The sequence below is a fragment of the Corvus cornix genome, chromosome 12 (genome assembly GCF_000738735.6).
Source record: "Corvus cornix cornix isolate S_Up_H32 chromosome 12, ASM73873v5, whole genome shotgun sequence".
Classification (NCBI taxonomy): domain Eukaryota; kingdom Metazoa; phylum Chordata; class Aves; order Passeriformes; family Corvidae; genus Corvus; species Corvus cornix.
This window is the reverse complement of record NC_046342.1, coordinates 7127635-7148075: the sequence shown is the minus strand read 5'-3', so window position 1 is coordinate 7148075 and position 20441 is coordinate 7127635. Positions and strand designations below refer to the sequence as shown.

Genomic DNA, 20441 nt, shown 5'->3' with positions numbered 1-20441 from the left:
GAGTTTGAAGTTAACAGTGTGTACATCATGCAAAAGGTATCTCTGTCCCAAAAGATAGATATCACATAGACTATGAATGAACTGCTCCAATAAATTATATTATTCCTCAGAGGGGAGAGGAGAGCAGTGTTATAAACAGTGACTTCAGAAAAGTGAGAACAATAGGGCATTGAATTTTGTAAGAGTGAATTAAGGATCTTTTTTTCCTGGAGGAGAGCTCAGTATCACTGACCAATGAGCCTTACAAATAAAAGCATTAACTCCAGCACTGCCTGTTCCCCTAAGCACCTCAACATCTTTCAACATTCGGTACCTGCATTAATTTCTGATATAATTACAAGTACATACTGAATTAAATAGAGGCTTCTAATAGATCTTGTTTTTTAAATATACTTTCCAGAGAACTCAGAACACACATGATCCTGGCAGAGCACACATCTCAGACACAGCTTTGATGACAGCCTCTGTGTGCCTTTGTAGAAGACTTAACAAACCAGAAAACAACAGACACTGTGCACACCTCCTCCTTGTGCTGCCTGATATGTACTGAATACCCATGGAGAAAGGAAAGCTAAGCCAGAGCAGCATTTTTCAAAATGCATTTTGATAGAATCAAACTCCTCAGATCTGTCACTTGCCTTTGGCATCACTTAAACCAAGGAGAGTCATTTTGTTAAAACCTTCTCTGAGATCTCGACAGGACTGGGAATGAAGGAGTAAATCTGACTCCCAGTGTGAACCCTCCTCAGTGCTGAGGGCAGGGCAAAGGCACAGGGCTGAGTTCTGCTGACCTTGTCTGCAGCACAAAGCTAAAAGCTAATTAAAAAGCATTTTCAGAAAGTGACAAGCTGTTTTTATTTTTTTTCTGTGAGAGGGGAATGTCCACTACTTTCAAGGCCACAAATGTGAACAAAAGAAGTCAAAAAACTGCCTACTATGAAATGAATTTCAATGCCAAATTCCTGTCTGCTACCACCAATATGCCAAACATTAAGCACTGGCAACTCCAACTTCACCTTGTGTGTCATTTCTCTGGCTCTTTAGCTGCTCTCTTGGTTGGTTAGAATTGGAAATTGATAGGCCCATAAACATCTACGAGAGACACGTTATTAAACACATCATCTCTGTCTGCTCTGAGAACGATAAGCCAAGTTCTCTAAGGTTTACAGCAATCTCAAGGAGTGTATGTTTTTCAATAACCTTGTGATCTTTTTTCCTCATCTATGCAGCATTTCTCCCTCACTCTGTGCATACTTGTTTTGCTTGACTTCTCCGAAACTTGTTTTAAAATTTTATTTGAATGTTACCTACTCTTCTGCTCTCTCCAAAGGGTTTTTTTTAAGCAGTTGAAAATGGTTTCTCCATTTTAGCCTCACTATAAGCAAAGGTAATGGCTCTTAGAGAGACTTGCAAAAAGATTACTGTCAGGACTCTTGAAACACTAAGATATTAACACTTAACAGCTTTGCCTTACACATTATTTGGGTATTTCTGCTTCTCCAGCCTTCTTCCCTGCACTTTACAGTCTTCTGACACCTAACCTTTTTCTGAAGTGTTTTTGCTTTCTTCTGTACCCTCCACATCCTTTCTTTCAAAAAACAAAGTTTGTGCCATTTAACCTGTTCCGCCTACTGGAGCAGGGGCCTGGGGTGGGGTGGGATCACCTCTTCCCAAAGGACAGTCTGCTTTGAAATGCAGGAAAGCCTCCAACTGCTCAGTTGTAAACTGTGGCATGCATGGTACACAGGCTATTCTGACTGCGTAGAAAGGCAAAAGCATTGGCAGGAGCTATTCTGGTTTGGGCAATCTTGGAAGGAATGGTGGGCATTTTGAAAGAGTAAATTGTTTTGGAATCTCAGGTAAAAATTCTTGCAAGCTTACACTCGCTCCCAGTTTGATATGACAAATTTCACTCTAGTTTTAAGGCTGTTATTGATTTTCTGCTAAACGTTCATTTCATACGGTCTCTCCTTTTTCTTTTCCTCCCTATTACCTGCTTGAAAATGAACATATCTGTATTCATGTGACTGGTTCTTCTGGTACATCATTATCCCCTTATTTGAACAATACCTGTTTATTCCTCTGTCTGTTCTATCAGCATAAGCTAAAGAATTGCCTTGCAAAGACAATAAATAAAATAATAAATAAAAGAATTCCATGTTGCAAACAACAAATTGTTTTATCACTATTCTAAACAGAATTTGTTTTATTTATAAAACCCAGGAGTTGTGTGAATATGCAAGAATCTAAGTTTTAGCTCTTTTAAACATGTCTCTAATACTTATAAGATGCATAAAAAGAGCTTTAAAAAAGCAACCAGGAGATACCTAATGACCTGAGAACGGGAAAGGAAAAACTGTAGAGGTACTATCTGTATGTAAATACTTTCTGTTCCGTCTCATTGGTGCTGTTAGATGTGACCTGTTAATCTTCTTAGTTTTGGAAAACACATTTCTTTTTTGCAGAATTCTGCCAGAGAAGAAAAGATTTATACTGCAGTTCAGAGCTATCCTCTGAATCAAGTAGGAGAGACACTCAGACTAGAGCCTCTGAGATCCAAAATGACTGCCCCATCCATCAGGCTTTTCTGAGCTGAGTGTCTCACTAACTCTTCTGCTAAATTATTTCACATAGTACAAATAATTTAATATTCACTAGAGAAGCAACTTGAACAGGCTGCTCATATCCTGAGAGCCCCACCTATGTGATCATGAGTTGTTCCGAAGCTGAGGTTTCTCTTGCTCAAGAAAACCTTTGGGGTATCTCAATGTTTAATCAGAGAACTTGAAATTTTGAAAACACTCATGGGATGAGAAAGCTATTTCCTTCTCATTTCTGGTAGCAAGCAAACATAATAAAGGGCCAAATAAATGCATAAATACCAAAACCTCAGGAAAACAGCATTATCAGCCCAGTCATACAGTTCTTTGACAACTCGAGGTATCAGATTTCTGTAATTATTTACAGCAGGTATCACCAGGCAAAAAGCACTGTGTCCATATTTGATGGGTAGAACTGAATTTATAGAGTGTTCTTCAGCACACACCTCACACGCTTCAGTTAGAGACTGCTGTTACGGGAGAAGCTGGCAAGAATAAATCCAGAAATGTCTGGAAACTACTTCTGGCTTAAGGGTACCAACAGGACAAGTCCTGTAACTGCAGGGAGAAGCAATCTCCACAAATCTGTGCCAAAGTTCCTCAGAAGCAGAGCACGTTATTTGCAGCAACAAATTCAGAGCAGAGATGCCGGTTCCTCTGCTGTCAAGCCCTGGGTAGACAGGGCAGCTATTGAACCAGACAGGCAGAGAATTACTGTTCTTTTTGGATGGGTCCTTCATATAAGGCAAAGCAGCACCAAAATTACAAAATTGCTGAAGAATCATCTCTCCTGCATCTCTGCTTCTGAGATAGCAAGTTAAACTCCGCTCTTCTGTGCTCAAAGTCACTCCTTGTCAACAGAAATTACAAACAAAAATAAAATCACTCTAGTTATTGACATTTGATTTGTTTGTAGTAAGAGAACATAGTTCTTAGCAAGATAAATGTGTGGAAGGAAAAGTAATAGAAATTATCCACTGATCATAATCGTCTTAAAACATAAAAAATATTCCCTCAGTGCTCAAAAAACCTCAAATTACAAAACTCCAAAGTGCAAAAAAATAATGAAGTCATTCATCATTAGAAGATGAGCTAAAATATTGCTAGCCTGGCTTCACAGAACCTTGTTTCTCCTTTTCTTTTCACTTGCAACAGAGGCAGAAGACATAAAAGCTTTGAAATTAAAATAACCAAAAAGGTTCATGGCCCCTCTTTCTCTGTACTCTCATTCTGATACTTAATCCCTGCCATGCATGCAGAGTGAAGGCCAAGTGGAAGTCTTCCTCTGAAGATTACTTTGTGCATGATTTCTACTGCATTTTTTAACCAGTTACATCTGAATTCACTGATGTCGTGATAGTTTCATAGTCATTTCAGTTTTCCTCCTGCCAATCTCAGCAAATAAATAAGAAAGAGTAGACAAGCTAAAATGCTCTGAACTGAAAGGACTAAAAATCTGAAAATCAATTTGCTGCAATATTAGAGCAGTTGAGAAGTCCTTAATTTGAGATCACAGAAATCAACAAGAATAATAGAAAATTAAGAACGCAAAGACAAAGCTTTTATCTCTTTCAGAAAAAAAATTGAAGTATTTTATGAAAGAAAAAAATACCAAAGGCAAAGCTAACACCAAATAAAAACTCTAACAGATGCTTTTATGATTTAAATGTGGCCTGCTGTGCCTTGTAGTTCGTTAGCTCACTAGACACAGGTTTCTGTACATTTTTTCTTTCCTTTTAGCCATCAAACTGCACTGTAATTCTTAACAGTTTGGGCCTTTGGTGATGCAGTTGGTTTTTAAGGACATTCTGAATTCTATGCTTACTGCCTTTCCTTGATCTCCCCTACCTTTTGACCAGTATGGAAAAATTCAAACTATTCAGAATAAGAACCACACCTCTGCAGGTGCTGGCAGCATTTCTCCATCCTAGCTACGTCCAAACTGTGCCTCCAGCTGCATGAACAAAACCACGGAGACCCCGAGTGTCAAAGTGAGATAGGGACAAACTCATTGAGAGCAGATCCTGTGTGAGGCACCTCAGGAAAGAGCTCCAGAGGCAGATCTTACAAATAAATGAATGGTAGTGCTCTGCAGCTACTTCTACAGGAGTTGTGCAGGGCCTCAAGAAGTTTACAGTTTAGATTGGTGTGAACTTAAGGCCCTCTTTCTCCTCTTGCCTTATTCTCAAGCTCCAGCTGCAGTGTCCACATTCCACCCAAACAGAGCTGAGAGCACTTGGACCAGCAAAAGTCTAAAAAGGAATTCAGGCTGTTTCCAGGCTCAGAGTTTAGACAGACTGATTTCTGATTTAGAAAATAAGCAGCTTGGATAAACAGTCCATGAAGAACATCAACCTTCAGATACTGCAGTGTTATTTTAAATATACTTTAATAAAAAGTAATTTCAATTATTGGTTACAAGTGCTTGAAGTCCAACAGGCTTCCCTTCCCATTGTGGATGTTCAGGACCCTTCAAGAGCTGACTTCAGAATAGAAGACATTATTCTAACAACCAGAAAAATGTTAACAGACTGTAAATCTATTTATCATGTGCCTCATACGATATTAGCGAGATAATAAATACGCAAACAGACTTGTCTGAAATACTAACATAAAAGTAATGCGTGTGTTATAATAGGAGTTTAATAAGATTATGTGGAATAGCTGTTCCTTGTATTTTCCAGTACCTGATGTCAATGTAATTATCATCTATTTGTTTAAATTTTGATTCAATCACTAAGCATTTAACAATCCATCATTATAATTTTTTGCCTGGTATCATTATACTAAATAAATAGTTAGGTCAGATTTTTTTAAAAGTAGCAGCAATTTAAGTTATAATTTTATATCTATATTTAAGCTCTATAGCTAACAGCTAAATTTCACAATTAGTAAAAGTCAGGTAGCTCTCCTTGAACAATAAACTATTGAGTAATAGTAACAGTTGGATTAGACCCAGAAGCTGTAAACCCCATGAACTGGACTAATTGTGTTCCTCAGCCCTCTTTTACTATTTGTGCTTTCTCCTAAACATCTGAAGTCTTACTTTTTGTAGATTTTTAAAATATGCATTAAAAAGTACATTGTTCACATGTGTAAACCACTGGAAACCCCTTAACTCTCCATCTGCTGATTTCACAAGATTTTTTATGTAGCCAACACACATAGTCTGAGAGTAAGGATGTGATTTTTCAAGGACACGAAATGCAATTTGGAGTTAACAGACAGCAAAATCTGGCAGACAGGTACCTAATTCTGGTATAGTTTTGCAGACCTTTTCCTTGCAGGTCAGCCATATGGTATAGATCTTCGAAAAATGAATAATGAAAAACAGCCTTGTACCAGTATTCCTTTTTTATCCCACTAAATTAACTTTAAGAGTATTCTTAAAAGAAAGTAATCTTTTCCTAAAAACCATTTGATTAATCCTCTTCTAGTCTTTGGACATAAAACTGAAATTAGGTCAAACATCTTAACATATTGGCACTTGAATCTCTCCTATCTTATGCAGGAAGTAAAACTACAACAATCAGAAAACCTGGTAATTCCAGTGCATCAACTGTGCACCAGCTTTGATTCTAGTAGAAAGAAATAACCTTGTTTTTTATCATCACATCACACACATGCAGAGAAAACTCAGCAGGAATATAAAGAAAATGAACTAATGAACTTAATTAACACAGAGAAAATAAAAGAACAACCCTGTGGATGTGTATTTGTAGTGAAATCAGTCAGCAAATGAACAAGTAGTCATGACAAAATTTTATATGACTTCCTCCTGTCATTGGGGTCAGAAGTACGAAAACTGGATAGGAACTAAGTATTATAAATCTTTTTTCTAAGACTGATGGGGTTTTTTTGTTTATAAGAAACAAAGCACAAGTTATTTTTACTGCCGCATTGAGAACTCCAGCACCAGCTCCACCGCTGAGCACCCACCTCCTGAGATTATGGAAACCCAGAAATGCTCCGGCCCTGTGAGAGGGATCCTTCCCTCCCTCTGTCCAGTTGGTGACAGCACAGGTTTGTGTGCACAGAGCTCAGTTACAGTCACATGGATGGCACAGTGTGCCCAGGACTCAGGAGCCACCCCAGCCCCGTGGCTGCAGGCTGAGGGTGCTTTGCCACCCACTGCAGGAGAGCAGCAGCTGCCTACCACATTGGTGCATTTTTACCCTTCAAAATCTGTCCAGTTTCCAGTGGTTTGAGGAAAAGTGGTGGGAGGAGAGAGCCTCTAAACACCTCTGTGGTTGTATCAGCTGCATATGCGACAAATTTTTAGGTACATGACAGATCCAGGGAAGAGGTTTGCACTTCAGACCCTCTTCATGGGTCTGAACACCAAATCCCCCACAGTGTTTCTGTGAGCCATAACAAGGCAGTTCACATCTTAAGAAACACACACCCAAGCACAGAGGTAGTAAAAGATTAGGAGGCCAAATTTCAGTTCACAATAATTATAAATTACTTGATTTTTTTTTTCTTTTTTTTTAAAGATCATCTCCTATCAGAAGATGTCACTCTCTTTATTATCTTTCTCTAAAAATTTTTCTCTGGCAAATAGCTATGCCAAGAAAACTAAAGGATAATTTTAGGATCACTTCAAAACATGCAACAGCCAATATTCCTGCTGGGTATATGAGTTTGGCAGTTGACCTCTTTGCTGGGGGTTTTTCCATCATGTTAAAGTCTCAAAATCAGGGAGATGGCTTCATTTTAAACAAAGGTGAGCACAGACATTCCCATATAAAGGAAGAAGTGAGAGGAGCAATTATTTACACCTGTGAATATATTGTGACAGGGCAACTTGCTGCAGTAATACAAATGGTAACTTAGTTTACATCCCCAAATACATTAGGCATGACTAAAGAAATTCCACTTATAAACTTGAAAATAGTATTTAATAACACAGAATGACTTACACCCATATCCATGAGGTAAGAAAACCTTGGACTGAGACTCAAATGTAAGTAGCATTTAGATGGTTATTACCTTATAACCTCATATCCCTAAACAAAAAAAAGAATCACCCAAACCCCAAATATTGCAGGTTAAATCTTTAAAGACTGTTTTCATTGATTCATAGTTGGGCCATTACTCAAATATGCAATGTATGATGCTGATGAGTTAAACATCACATCAAACATTTTGATTTATTCCTTTCAATTCTCTTGGAATTTTATTTTTTAACTACAAGGTTGGTGGTGCCAATAGATTCAGTCCAGGGATAGATAGTTGAGTGCTTAGACCATTACACAGAATTACAGTATATTGATTAGAATACCTATTGGATAACTAAGGACAAAGCTAATAATGTTACTAAGAAAAATGCCCCAGAAGGGATCGAGTCTAGTCTAACCCAGTAATACAGTTTCAGCATTGCTGAAGAGAATACCAGCAGTCTGAAAGGTGAACCCTCACAGTTATTATTTTCTTTAAATTGGTGTTTTTCTACAGTCAATAAAAATATTAATACAATTTTATTTCCCCCCTTTATCATTTTTATGTACTAAAACAATACTATCTATGCTGTCCTCAAGACACAGAAGGTGATGTTGGACAAATAAAAAGCAAAACTACTTCCTTTATGGGCTTTCTGAATTTCTAGAATATCTGAGCACAAAGACCACAGGCTGGTGCTATATCACATATCACTAATTGAAAGCATTTAATCCCATCTTCCACACGTCAGCCTAAGCAATACACATGCCAAAAAATTCCTCTTTGATAGCAGAATTGTATACACTGTACATTATATAAGCCTTCTGTCCCACTTCACTTGAATGTACACTATCAAATCATCCCGGCCATTACTTTATACTGAGCAGATGGTATTACGAGATTTTTGATAAAGAACAACAATCACCCAGCAAGGGTTGCAAAGGGGTCGCTGAAACCAAGATTAACAATTGATTAGCTTTAATGGACCGTGACAGTAATAAACAACAGAGCTCCACACAAAGATTTGATTGTCCTGTTAATGCTGCTGACACAAATGGCTTTTAACTGGCTTCCTGAAAGTGTTAATATCGCAGAGCCCCGGCAAAAAAAAAGGACTTTGTCAAAGTGAGAACTGTCCTGCAGTGAAGAAGCATTTACTGTAGCCCTCTAAAACATCTTCTATGAAGTGCGTTTCTGATTTATTCAGACAACAGTTCCTATTTCTCCAAGGCTTAAAGTTCAACAAAATGAAACACAGCACACCTCTGCAAGGCTGGAGAGTAATAGAACTCTAAAGCACTTGAATACAGAACCCAGCACTCCTCGAATATACAACAATAATGTGAATTATCATTTTCACTGTGCTCATTTCATCCTTACTCGAACCTGGGCTGACAGATCTCAGTATTACAGCCTTCTAAACTCAATTTTTTTATGCTTGGCTCTGATAAGTTTACTCTATTTTTTCTTTCTGCAGAGAAATCAGTAATTTGCATCATATTTTCATTAAAATAAAGTGGTTTTGATTAGAGGAAGTAACCATGGCAAAATCTGAAAACAGAACTTAACAGATCTGTTTATTTCTTAGATACACGTATGGGAAAATATCTATGGAAAAAGCCTCTGTTTCCTTTAATTCTTTAAGCTTAAAATTTAAATAGACTTATGGCAAACATTCACAGAAAGTTTTAAAATTAAAACTAGGTAGAGGCAAAGTAGACAAAACTCCACCTAACATGGCATTCAAGGAACCATGGATATAGGAATTCAATTGAAGGTAAGGAGGTATTTACTCATCTAAGCACCGAGTAAGACTTTCTGTTAAACTTTCAATGTCGGGTTAAATTACTCGGTTTCTAAAATCAGCCTTTTTTTTTTTTAATTATGCGTCTTATTCAGGCAAAGGCTTTTCTTTTAAACATTTTTAGCTGTGAGCTGCCACGGTGCTGCTCCCTCCCGTGTTATTCCTAAAGGCAACACACAACAGTGGTGCAGCTCTAAGGGCTCCTAGGAAAGAGGAAAACCATTGTCTGCTCTAGACACGGATCCAAACACAGAGCACTTGCACAAATCAAGGTCATACTTAATCCCATCCCTGTGGGTCCCACCCCATGTGCAAACTCGCCTCTCTGCAGAGCAATTCCTTACTAGCACACTGCAGCGACACAACACGAGGCTAACTGCTGTGCTTAAAATTGTGACCTGCTCAGATATGCAAGGGAGTTTAAATGAAATCTCTGAAAGAGTAAAATCCACCTGCTTGGTGTCCCAACACACAAGCGCTAAGTACATAACCTGTCAAAATACTGAGACAGCCTTCATTAATTCCATTTTCTGTAATCAGCATCCTTCTATTACTCACATGCTTGGCTTTCTACAGCAGCTCTTCAAGCAAGCTATTGTATAAACCATTATATATACTCTGATGAAAAACAGTCACGAAAGTAATTATTTACTACCTGTAAGTCAGCATCAAATTCATGTTTCAGGTAAGCATCTTCTGCAGCTTCAACAAGGCGCTGGAAAAAAAAAAAAAAAAAGGTGTGTTTTTGAGATAATGGATAACAATTTTATAACCTGGTACAAAAGCAGAGATTTTTTGAGCATTGTGCAATCCATCTGCTCTCATACTTCATTGAATACAAATAAATGATACAGATTTTTTTTAAAAAAGTTTCTTAAAGCCTCAGTATCCACAGCTGGTGGTACAAAACTGTTACAACTGCTCAACTATTAATAAATAAAGAAATAAAAAGGTCACTTTTCCCATCAGTGCTCAGCTTCCTGCAGCTCCCATTCTGAAATGATTTTTGAGAGAAAAAAAATAAAGTTTATTTCACGCTGGACTTTATTTTGCACATAGCAGCCCTTTTCAAATCTTCCTTAACATTAAAATAGGTATTTCAAACACACTTGATTTCAAGAAACTGACATAAAAATGAGTTTCTAAATTACACATCAGCTATAAATGATAAGAAAAATAGAGACTAGGTTTTTTTACTGAACATATGAAATACTACCTTAACATGGTACATTACCACAAGATTTTTCTGCAATTACAGAAGTAACATTTACTGAATGGCAGCAATTCTCTAGTGGTTTTACCCTCTTAGCAATATCCAGAGTTCCCTGTAGTAGTTATTGTTCTTCACCGTTATCATCTGACAGGAAAAAAACAAGGTTGCACCAAAACAGAGCTACCCAAATCATTTAATTCATAGAGGGGTTTGCTGCAGATATTCTGCTGGGAAATAACATTATACCCTTTCTAAGGTTTTACTCAGGGTTCTTTATACTTCAGAGTATTTTAGCCATGGGAGGAACTCCTACTTTTTATTTAATCTACCTGAACATTCATATATGTACATCCCAAAATCAAACAAAGAATACCCTGTACATGACTTTTATTTACTTTGCTGAATGTGCACTGGTGCACATAGATATTTTTCAAATATTTTACATCACAAAGCGAGGTCCAGACTCTCATTAACGATATGCAGAGTGGGCAGTCGTGCACACATTTTTTTTCCCCCTTTTCATAACAGTTTGCACATTTATCAACTCTTTGGATATAAATCAAAATGAAATCAGAATTCATATTGATTGCTATACAGCTTGAACTATAATGGAAACTGAACCAAGAAAAATATTTCTGGTTGCCAATGCAGAAAAATGGTTGAGGAGAACACTGACAGTTTAAGCAGAACCACAGGGGCTGCAGGGAGGGTTTGTGCTCAGCAGGGTCTGAGGAGCAGTGGCAATTCCCAGCCTTCCTTCACTGCTCCATCCCACCTTCCACTACCCACAGCAAGCACAAGCTCCAAAACCCTGGGGCCTCTGCTGGGCTTCTACCCCTCCCTGCACACCCTGTGGGGAGGCTCTCCAGACCTCTTCTTTGGTGCAGAATTACAATCTCAAACATGAGATTACAAACTAGAAACACTCTTGATACCTTGGCTGATAAAGCCCAGCAAAGGGCCACCTTCCCTGAGCCCTGTGCTGGGAGTACATCCCTGACATTTGACTGGTTCCAGCTTTAAACATCTTGTCCCATGAAAACCCAGGTGGTCACAGCAAACCCTTTTGACCCAAACTGGAACTGAACTGAGATGGTTCCAATGCTGGGCAAATCAAACCAGAACTGAACTGGCAAAATGTCCAAGCTCACCTTCCCACGTACAGGGGTAAAAGAACCCATCAATAACAATGCATCCCAATCTGCTGCAGGAGGGGGATCCGTGGAAAAACATTTCAGAGGAAACAGTGAACTTCTGTGCAGCTGTTCCCACTACTCCTGTACTATTTGAACAGTACTAAGAACAGACCTTGCAATGTGAAACATTAATGAACGTTCATTTGAGCCACTAAACTTTTGTCTTTAGAGCCTAGAAAGGGAAGTAACACAAATTTACTCCTCTGAGGGGGAAACCTTACAGAAACTGAAACAAATTCATACACATTTGAACGTTCTCAGAAGCCCATCTTTATTTAGCATGCTAGTGGCCTGCTGAAAGCATTTTACAAATTTAGCCCTTGTTTTTCAAGTATGGAAAAGGCCTTTTATGTAGAACAACTACTCTAATTCAATGCATTACTGCAGATGTGGTGTCCTTTATAATAAAGCCCATAGGTGTATTACTACTCTGTGCTCACCTGATACAAAAGTTCATGACTGATGAGTTTGAGAGAAAAAAAGTAAAAGATCAAAAAAATTCTTCATACAGAAAAGAATTTTTCATAAGAAAAAGAAAACCATGGTTTTTCTTTCTGTGCTGAAATATTTACTTACTCATCAAAAGAAAAATTATTATTGTATTTCATGAGATACCAGTGATATTAGATATTAGTACCTGGCGGGCTGAAAAATAATTCATGGCTTCTTATATAGTTTGTATTGATCCCAATGTGTTTCAATTACATTTTTGCCTCAGTGAAATAAATTTAAACTAAGATTTATCTCCACATGTAAGAAATAACTAGAGAAGCATAAGACGGGTAATAGTAGAAACATCTGGTAACAAGGGCAGCTCAGAAATGAAAATGCTTGGTATTTTATTGAATTATTCATTAAGATTTCACTTGTTACTTTTTTTAATGTACATTTCAGCAACATTCTCTACAAGAAACTCAATGACAAAGAAGTGAACTGTCTACTGATAGGAATTTTTCCTTGAAGCTGTAGGAGCAAATATGTAAGCATATTTTATGCATTGCCCTCACAAAGCTAAATAAAAAATTAAACGTTTGGTACATGAAATGAAAACAATACAAGCATATGCTGCATTTTCTATGTATCAGTCTTTAACCACAATTTGCTTTAAGTATCTCAACACCATTATGAAGGAGACCATGAGAAATCTGGGACAGTTACAGAAAAGGGAAGCCAATAATAAGCCCAACTCCACAAAATGACATATTAGTGGATATACACAAATTATATCAGAATGAAGAAATTGAATGCAAATGTTTCATGGGTTTTTGTTGTGTTTTGAGGGGAGTTTTTGATTGGATTTTTTTTTAAAGAAGTCCCCAAAGGGATGAAGCATGATGGAAAAAATTCCTTAGCACTCTGCAGGCAAAAATATAAAAACCACATGTAATACTGCAACATTTTTATATGGAGGCAAAAAACCCCTTTTAAAATATTTTAATGATTGAGCAGTTATCTAGCAATAATTCTCAACATTAGCATGATTAGCAATTTTAGCTTAACAGTTCATAATGACACTCTTAATACAATTGCCAATATATTTTCATTTGAGTAACCACACTCTCAAATCCTTGCTGTAGCAAGTAAATGCTTCCCAAGCTGTGGTTATCCTGAAGGGAATTGTGAGTTCTCTGCATGCACTTACATGCAATGAATTATGAACACAGAGTGAGAATTGGTACAGCTACACCATTCTAGATTGTTTTCAGAAGAATTTAGCCCTAAATGTGGAAAACTGTCTATGTGCACATGGGCAGGCAGGTGAAGGGCAGCACATAATCTTTAGATAAAGCAATTATAAGGCTCTAACACACAGCTCTCTTGAGGTTCCCAGTTAAGGAACGAATCCTTAGAACTTTCCCAATACACATAAACATGAGAAAGGTGAACTGCCTGACCCAGAATATCACAATGGAACCTGGATAAAAACAGGGCATGAAGCAAAAGATGAACAAATAACATATCTACAAAAAACCTCAAATGTTCACCAAACCAGAAGGTCTATATTTGGTATATTCAGTGGTACTGATATCACAAACAACATAGAAAAAGCTGAGAGATGAAAATTTGTTTGTTACCTCACAGTATTTTTTTTAATAAATCACTGAGCTATCTCTGAATTGGGTAATTTTCTTGACAAATTATATTATAATTTCAGTGAACGGATATTCCCAGACAAATTCTCTTTGAAGTTAGGTTGTTATAGGGATAGCAAAGGAAAGGTGAAACAGAATGAGGGGAAAAAAGAATCCAACAAAAAGAGGGAAAAGGAACAGAAATGGAAAGAAAGGTGAAAATAAAAGATGTAAATAACATTTTTAAGAAAAACACATCACACAAACATCCAGAGGATAGGGTAGTTATTTTAGCTTCTGAGATATTTTCTCTTTTCGTGCACTTTTTAAAGATTTTAGATTACTTCTTAATGATTCTCTTTCATTAGAATCCCATTCTGAAGTTAGATTAAATAAATTCATAAGCATAACCAAATTTGAAACAGTTTCTGAACTCCTAAACTGTGGAGGGTTACTAATCTTTATCCATAAATGCTGAGTGAAGTTATGCTCTTCTCTCTTTTCAGCTATGAAATCTTACAGAAAAATTTATATTGCATTGTTTCCTCTCTATTTTTCTAAGATGAACCAACTGCAACACATAAAACCAGAAATGCTTCTCAAAATTGCTCTTCTGCAAACCAGACTGCTACAAATCACAAAAAAAAGGATAAAAGATGGCTCTAATTTAATTATAACTAGTGTCAGCTAGGTACTGGTACCATCTCAGTCCAACACATAAATAGTGTATGTCCCATAATATCAATATAATAACTTTTCATTTCAAAAAAGGCACTGGGATATCACAGTTATTAAAGAAATGTAGATAAACCTGTAGGCTGCTCTTATAGTCCAGCATCAAATGCATTCAACTAACTACGAAAAATAGCCCTGAACCCTAAAGAACTTTCTCATTATTTGCCTTGGCATCAGATCTGTTTGAGGTTCCTAAAAAATTTGAATATGACTTTGAGGTTGATTTGAGATGTGTTTTGGAAGAAAAAATAGTAACAATAATTTGTGTAACTTTAACAGGTTTGTCCCTCTGACTCCTATGTATGGAACTGTAACCAAGATTTCTATCTTAATCAAATATAATGAACTTTGTTAAGAAAAACAGCAGATAACAAGAAAGGAAAACCTATGCCTGTTTTTAAAACTTTATTTCTTTCATATTTTGTAGCAAGATTTCTAGTACATTACCAACCAAAAACTAGCAGCCTTCTGTACACTGAAACATCAGTTTTCTGTATACAGAAAATACTTATAACTACAAATAGTTACCCTTCTTCAGGTGAAATATTCAGTGCAATTTTAATAACCCTACTATTGATTTGCATGCCTAATTTCCAATCAAAATTTACAGTAATTGAGCTGTGAACATGCCAAAAATATTCCCTAAAGTGCTTCCAGATAACTATTTAAACACAGTTCAGCAGTTGAAAGTATTCCTGGGAGAGAAACGAGATTGTGTTTCCATTATCAGAGCAATTTTCTTCACTGGCCTCTCTGTGAGAAGCCCACGCCGTGCATGTGGGAGCACTCAGCAATAGGGCACTAAACTTTAGAAACATTGCCCAGGTACCTTCCTATGACTTCCCCATTTTGGGGTTCATTTCTGACGTGAAAAAGGGGTTTTCCTCTCCAGAAAATCTGTAAGGCTGCAGGTGCTTGGAAACTTCTGACAAGTTCGGGCTGTTTTGAGAAAGAACAAGATTTATTAGCATTAAGTGAGCTTAGGTAATATTCTGGCATGGTGCTAATTCTGCTGCAGGTCCTCCTTACTTCCCTCGGAGTTCCGGGGTTTGCTCCTTTCACATCTCATTTAGTGGAGAAGGCAAAGAAGCCAAGAGAGAGTATTTGATGTTGTTCCTCTGTCTCAGTATTATTTCCCAAGCCCATACCCATCAGATAGCAATGAATGCCCAATGTGCAAACAGGCTTCCAAATCTCAGTGTTTTATCACAAAAAGCTTTGCATAAGTGTTTGCCATAATGCAAGGAGAAGCATCAGACATACATGCTGACCTTGGAGGAACATTTACTCCTGTCAGAAACACACGAGGTTTTTGACAGGGCAATGACACCAGACTGGCAGTTTGGCTGGTTTAATCCCTGAGCACAGGGACACACAAACACACAGAAGTTTCCTCTTTTCAGAAAGCCCAGCAGCATATTTTATTCCTTGGGTTGTTCTCCTCAGCTGTGAGGTATTTTCTAGGAAATTTTATCACTAAAATTGCTGTTGCTGTGACTAAGGTGCACCAAAAATTATTTAGTGCCTGTTATCTTGATATTCGATTTCCTAGTGCTTGTGGCTTAAGATAGAAATCAATCTTGCAACTAATGCCATACAAAAACTGCCTGCTCTATGACTACTATCAAATTCCACTGCAACCCAGCCAGACAATGCTCAGCCACACTAAGTGCAGCAAAGCACAATCAAAGCAGAAATTACAAATAAAGGATAAAAATAAATTAAAAGCTTAGCATATGCAATTATCGCAAATAACTTCAATTATCCACTTATATTCATTCAAAACTGGCAGATATTCAGGTTGATTGTTGTTAGAGTGCTAGCTGGTTTTTTTGAAGCAACAAGAGTTCAGCTTGGCACAGTGCTGGACAAACAGAAATGAAACTGTAAATGGATTAAAGTACATGAAATTCACACATTGCCTAACAGTGGCTGAGACAATCCTGGAGTAATTAGATGCATTTCTACTTAACTAGGCCAACACTATATTTAATTATGGCATCTGGAGACTGCTAGGGCATGGAAGGAAGGCTCCATATGAAGAAGATAACACATTTGTCTTGTACCAAGTTCTTTAGTGCTCAAAAGGCTGCACAAAGCCAATATATCAGATATAAAATATGCAGATTTGTGGAACACAGATTATCAAATCTGCTCCTACCATGTTATTATGTCTAGCACAGAGCAGAATGAGGTGTTAAATAGGGTTTTATTCCATACTTTTAATTCTGTAAGTCCCAGACATCAAGGAGTCAGTTCGGCTGCAGACACAATTTAGAGCTGTTCCAGGGATATTTAAAATGTGATTTGTCTGGCTGGGATACAGTAACAACCAGCTCCTTCAGCCACCACCTCTCCTGCCTCAGGGCCAAGAGGAAGATTCTTCTGCATTTTGCACCAACCACGCATCCACCCAAGGTTGTGTAATTCTCTGGAAATACCTTTATGCATCCTTTTAATTTCGCTTGCAACATGGCAATACAATTTGTCAAGTTCTGCTTTCAATGAATAATTCACAACCAGTGCATTGTTCTCTTCCACATAAATTTTAAAATCTAATCAAAATGTTACTTTGTAAAACACCTTTCAAAAGCAAGGGAAGCAGGCCTGTGAGTCCAAGCACCCACCTGTTTACACACACCTTTAAATATATTGTCAACACTAACTTGTATGTGTCATTATGACCCTTTTTCCCCTCCTGTATGTGGAAACCACTAGATTAAAACATCTGATTTATTAATCTTTTTCACACATTTAAGGTGCCACAGGTCATACTCTTTACCTGACTGTCACAATCGCTCTCCTGCTTGGATAATGACAGACTGTCTGTTCTGCATTTGAGGCCAGTGAGGACATACATGGTTGAGCAAAAATAGCCTTCCCTCAGCTCTGACAGCTCTCAGCACCACTGCTGGATGCTTGGCAGATCTTACTTGAGAAAGATTTGGGATAACTGTTTTCATGTAAATTCTTTTAATGCAAAATTCTCTGTTGGTTGGATTTCTCTCACCTAACCTCATCTATTTCAAAGTTAATCACCTCTCCACTGAAGTTACCTAAACACCCTTCATATGCAGAGGCAGAAAACTCCAAAGGTGCTGCATGTCCCATTCTAAAATAGCTCATAAAAGACAGCAAGACCTTTGGAACTTTTCCTTCACTCATTTCTTCGCTAGATGTTTAAATTTATGTGGTTGAAGCTAAGGGACACGGATCCCACACCGTATGCACAAAACAAATGAGCTCAAGAGAAATGGAAACATTCCCATGTTCACTCAATAAGGGAAAGGACACCTGAAGCAATGCTTTTTCCTGACAGCAGTCCTGGGACAAGTCGAGGTGTTTCTGTTCTGTTTACATTTAGGCGGACCAAGTGCAATAAATTGTCTTTGCTTTGTTCCCTCACTCAGCTTTTTCCTCACCTCTGCACTAAGGCTCAATCCCCCAAGTTAATTCAAATTCATCTTGCAATTTGTGGCCTTATTCAACCAAACCAGTCATGATATACTGTCCTCCTTTCAGTTTCCAACCAGATTACTGCCACATAACAGCAGAAAAATCCCTGAAGACTTATTACTCAAAACAAAGGTCAGTTCCAGAGTTCGCAGGGACTTACTTCCATTGTCTAGCCCAGCACTTGATCACAAGGTACAGAGCCTTGTCTTCTCTTTCACACCAAGAAATGCAATTTCCATTGAACTGGTTTTTAATTCTCACAGGGTCAGGATGTCAATTGCCAATAGATTAACTGAAAGGGAAAATTTTAAAAAACTGAAAGGAAAATGAAACTGAGTTTTCGACTAAAACCTTCCCAACTTCCTCTTGCAAGTAGAACTCTCTAGGATAGATATTGAGGCAAATAAAGCATTGTTGTGAAGATGTGTAGCAAGCTCCTGATATCCATTTCTAGATGGATCAGTAGTGGATTTTGCAAGCATTCACCCAAGACTTAGAAATCCAGTGTTACCTTTCAGGTTAAACAGGCATGGATTCAATACTAGCACATACCAAATTCTGCCTTCAAACATAGCCATGGCTTAGTTCTGCTCCTTTCCTTACTAAGCACAGCCCTAGACCTACACTCCTATTTCTTTCCTACTCCTGTCTCCATATTCTGAGCTTATTAATGTCACATTAGGTGTCCCAAACTCCACTTTTAAATTTTTCATACTATTCTCCACTTCTTCTGTAGTGCCTACCAATTATTCTTTCTTCATAACAGCTTTGGTGTTCACACTGTCAAGCACGTTCATGACCAGTCTTTTCTAGGCCCCTACCAATTCCTCGCTCTGCCAACTTCCATTTCCAATTTTCCCTATTCCTTTTGCACTCTCATTAAGCACATCTAGAATATCTTGCATAGCACAGTCCAATTCTGTTTCCTTTGTCTCTTTAGACCATCTCATTCTTCTCCAGTCTCTGCTCTTTGGGGCAGTACCTTCCTCAGCCTCTCCTAAACCCATCAACAGATCCACTTGGCTGCTGACCCTCCCATTTTCCAGTGCCCTAATGTGAGCACAGAGAGATGAAAACTCTCTCCTGAGTCCAGAAGGCACATGGATGCACTGACAGTGCCTCAGGAGAGAAAGACACAGTTTCCCCTGCCTGCTGCTGGCTCAAGCAATAAGAAAGTAATGATCCAGGTGGGGGAAAGTCTTGTTCAACCCAGTACTGAAAATTCACAGTGTAAAGAACTTTAAAGGATCTCACTTGCAGACAGTCTTGCTGTGATACATTTCTAATAGCCATATGCTTCCATGTGTGGAGTTTCCAAATGCTAAAAACTTGATCCAGCTGGAACAGAATTTCAAAGAAAACCTTGTGTCAAGGCCCCAGCCCTGCCAATTTCAAGAGCTGGTTCCCAAGAACAGAAGTGCTACAGAGTCTTAATGAAAAGAACATCAGTATTATGTTTAAAAGAGTAAACCAATGCATTTCCCCTGGTTTCTCTCTTGTAAAAAGATGAAGTTCAAAGATAAAATTCCAAGCTTCTTTGGTCTCCCGAACCATACTTTATAGTTCTGGAGACTTGGTTTCTGAGAATGTTGGAAATAATTATAAAATCAACTTTCAGATTAAGTGATAATTCAGTCTTTTCATAGTTTTGTATATTCTGGCTGGTCTAGTACAAAAAAGAAATATGGGCTATGTTGAAGCTCTCTGGTTTTGGACATTTTGGAAAAACTTTCCGGTGTGGACACTTGTCCAGACTTAGTAACTGGACATCAGTTCCATGTATCTAAAAGGTTTTGCTGGTACCCTATGGATTAATGATGAAGTCCCAGATGATATATACAGATTGGCAAGTCTGTATTCGTGTATAGACTCCATCCCATCTATTCATTAATTATTTTTATAAATTTTTTTTTTTTGTAATAATATTATTTTTCAAACTATTTAAGAACAATATTAAACTGTCCTTGTAATTAATGGAAAATTGCAAATTCCCAAACCCAAAGGAAAAGCTGCATTGCATAATCAAAACCTTATCTGCTTTGCTTTGTAAAGGTAATGAGTTCAAATCCAGGGGGTGTTTTGTTCCTTATTAAGAAGAGTCTTGTAACTTGTATTCTCCTAGTGACTAAAAGATTGCTATACTTTCACCTCTTAATTAGTTTTTATCAATTGAAACATTCACCATTTAATTATTGTATGCAGATTTATTTGGAAAACTAAGTAAAATATGCAATGCAGCACATACTTTCCATTAAGTTTGACACACCTCTAGATTTTGGTATGACCTAGGGAAGTAATTTCATAGAATACTCTCATTTTTTTATTAATTTTTTTCTCTTGACTCTCAAAGTGCTTCTAAAATGCATCTGGGAACAATAAGAGTCTTCACAGAGCTAGCCAACACCTGCAGGTTCAAAAAGTAAC

The 20441-nt window shown here is 37.6% G+C and overlaps 1 protein-coding gene across 6 annotated transcripts in view; it reads right to left on the bottom strand.

Annotated features, from left to right (window-relative positions):
* The window catches only part of CACNA2D3 (calcium voltage-gated channel auxiliary subunit alpha2delta 3), a 396804-nt gene that overhangs the window by 264934 nt on the left and 111429 nt on the right, over positions 1 to 20441 (bottom strand). For all 6 annotated transcript variants that reach the window (XR_005602956.1, XM_039558917.1, XM_039558915.1 and 3 more), the window contains exon 4: positions 10001 to 10060. Coding sequence is in view for 5 of the 6 variants with exons in the window: in XM_039558917.1 (XP_039414851.1) it covers positions 10001 to 10060 (60 nt within the window). In the remaining variant the exon portion in view is untranslated. The remainder of the gene's footprint in view (positions 1 to 10000; positions 10061 to 20441) is intronic.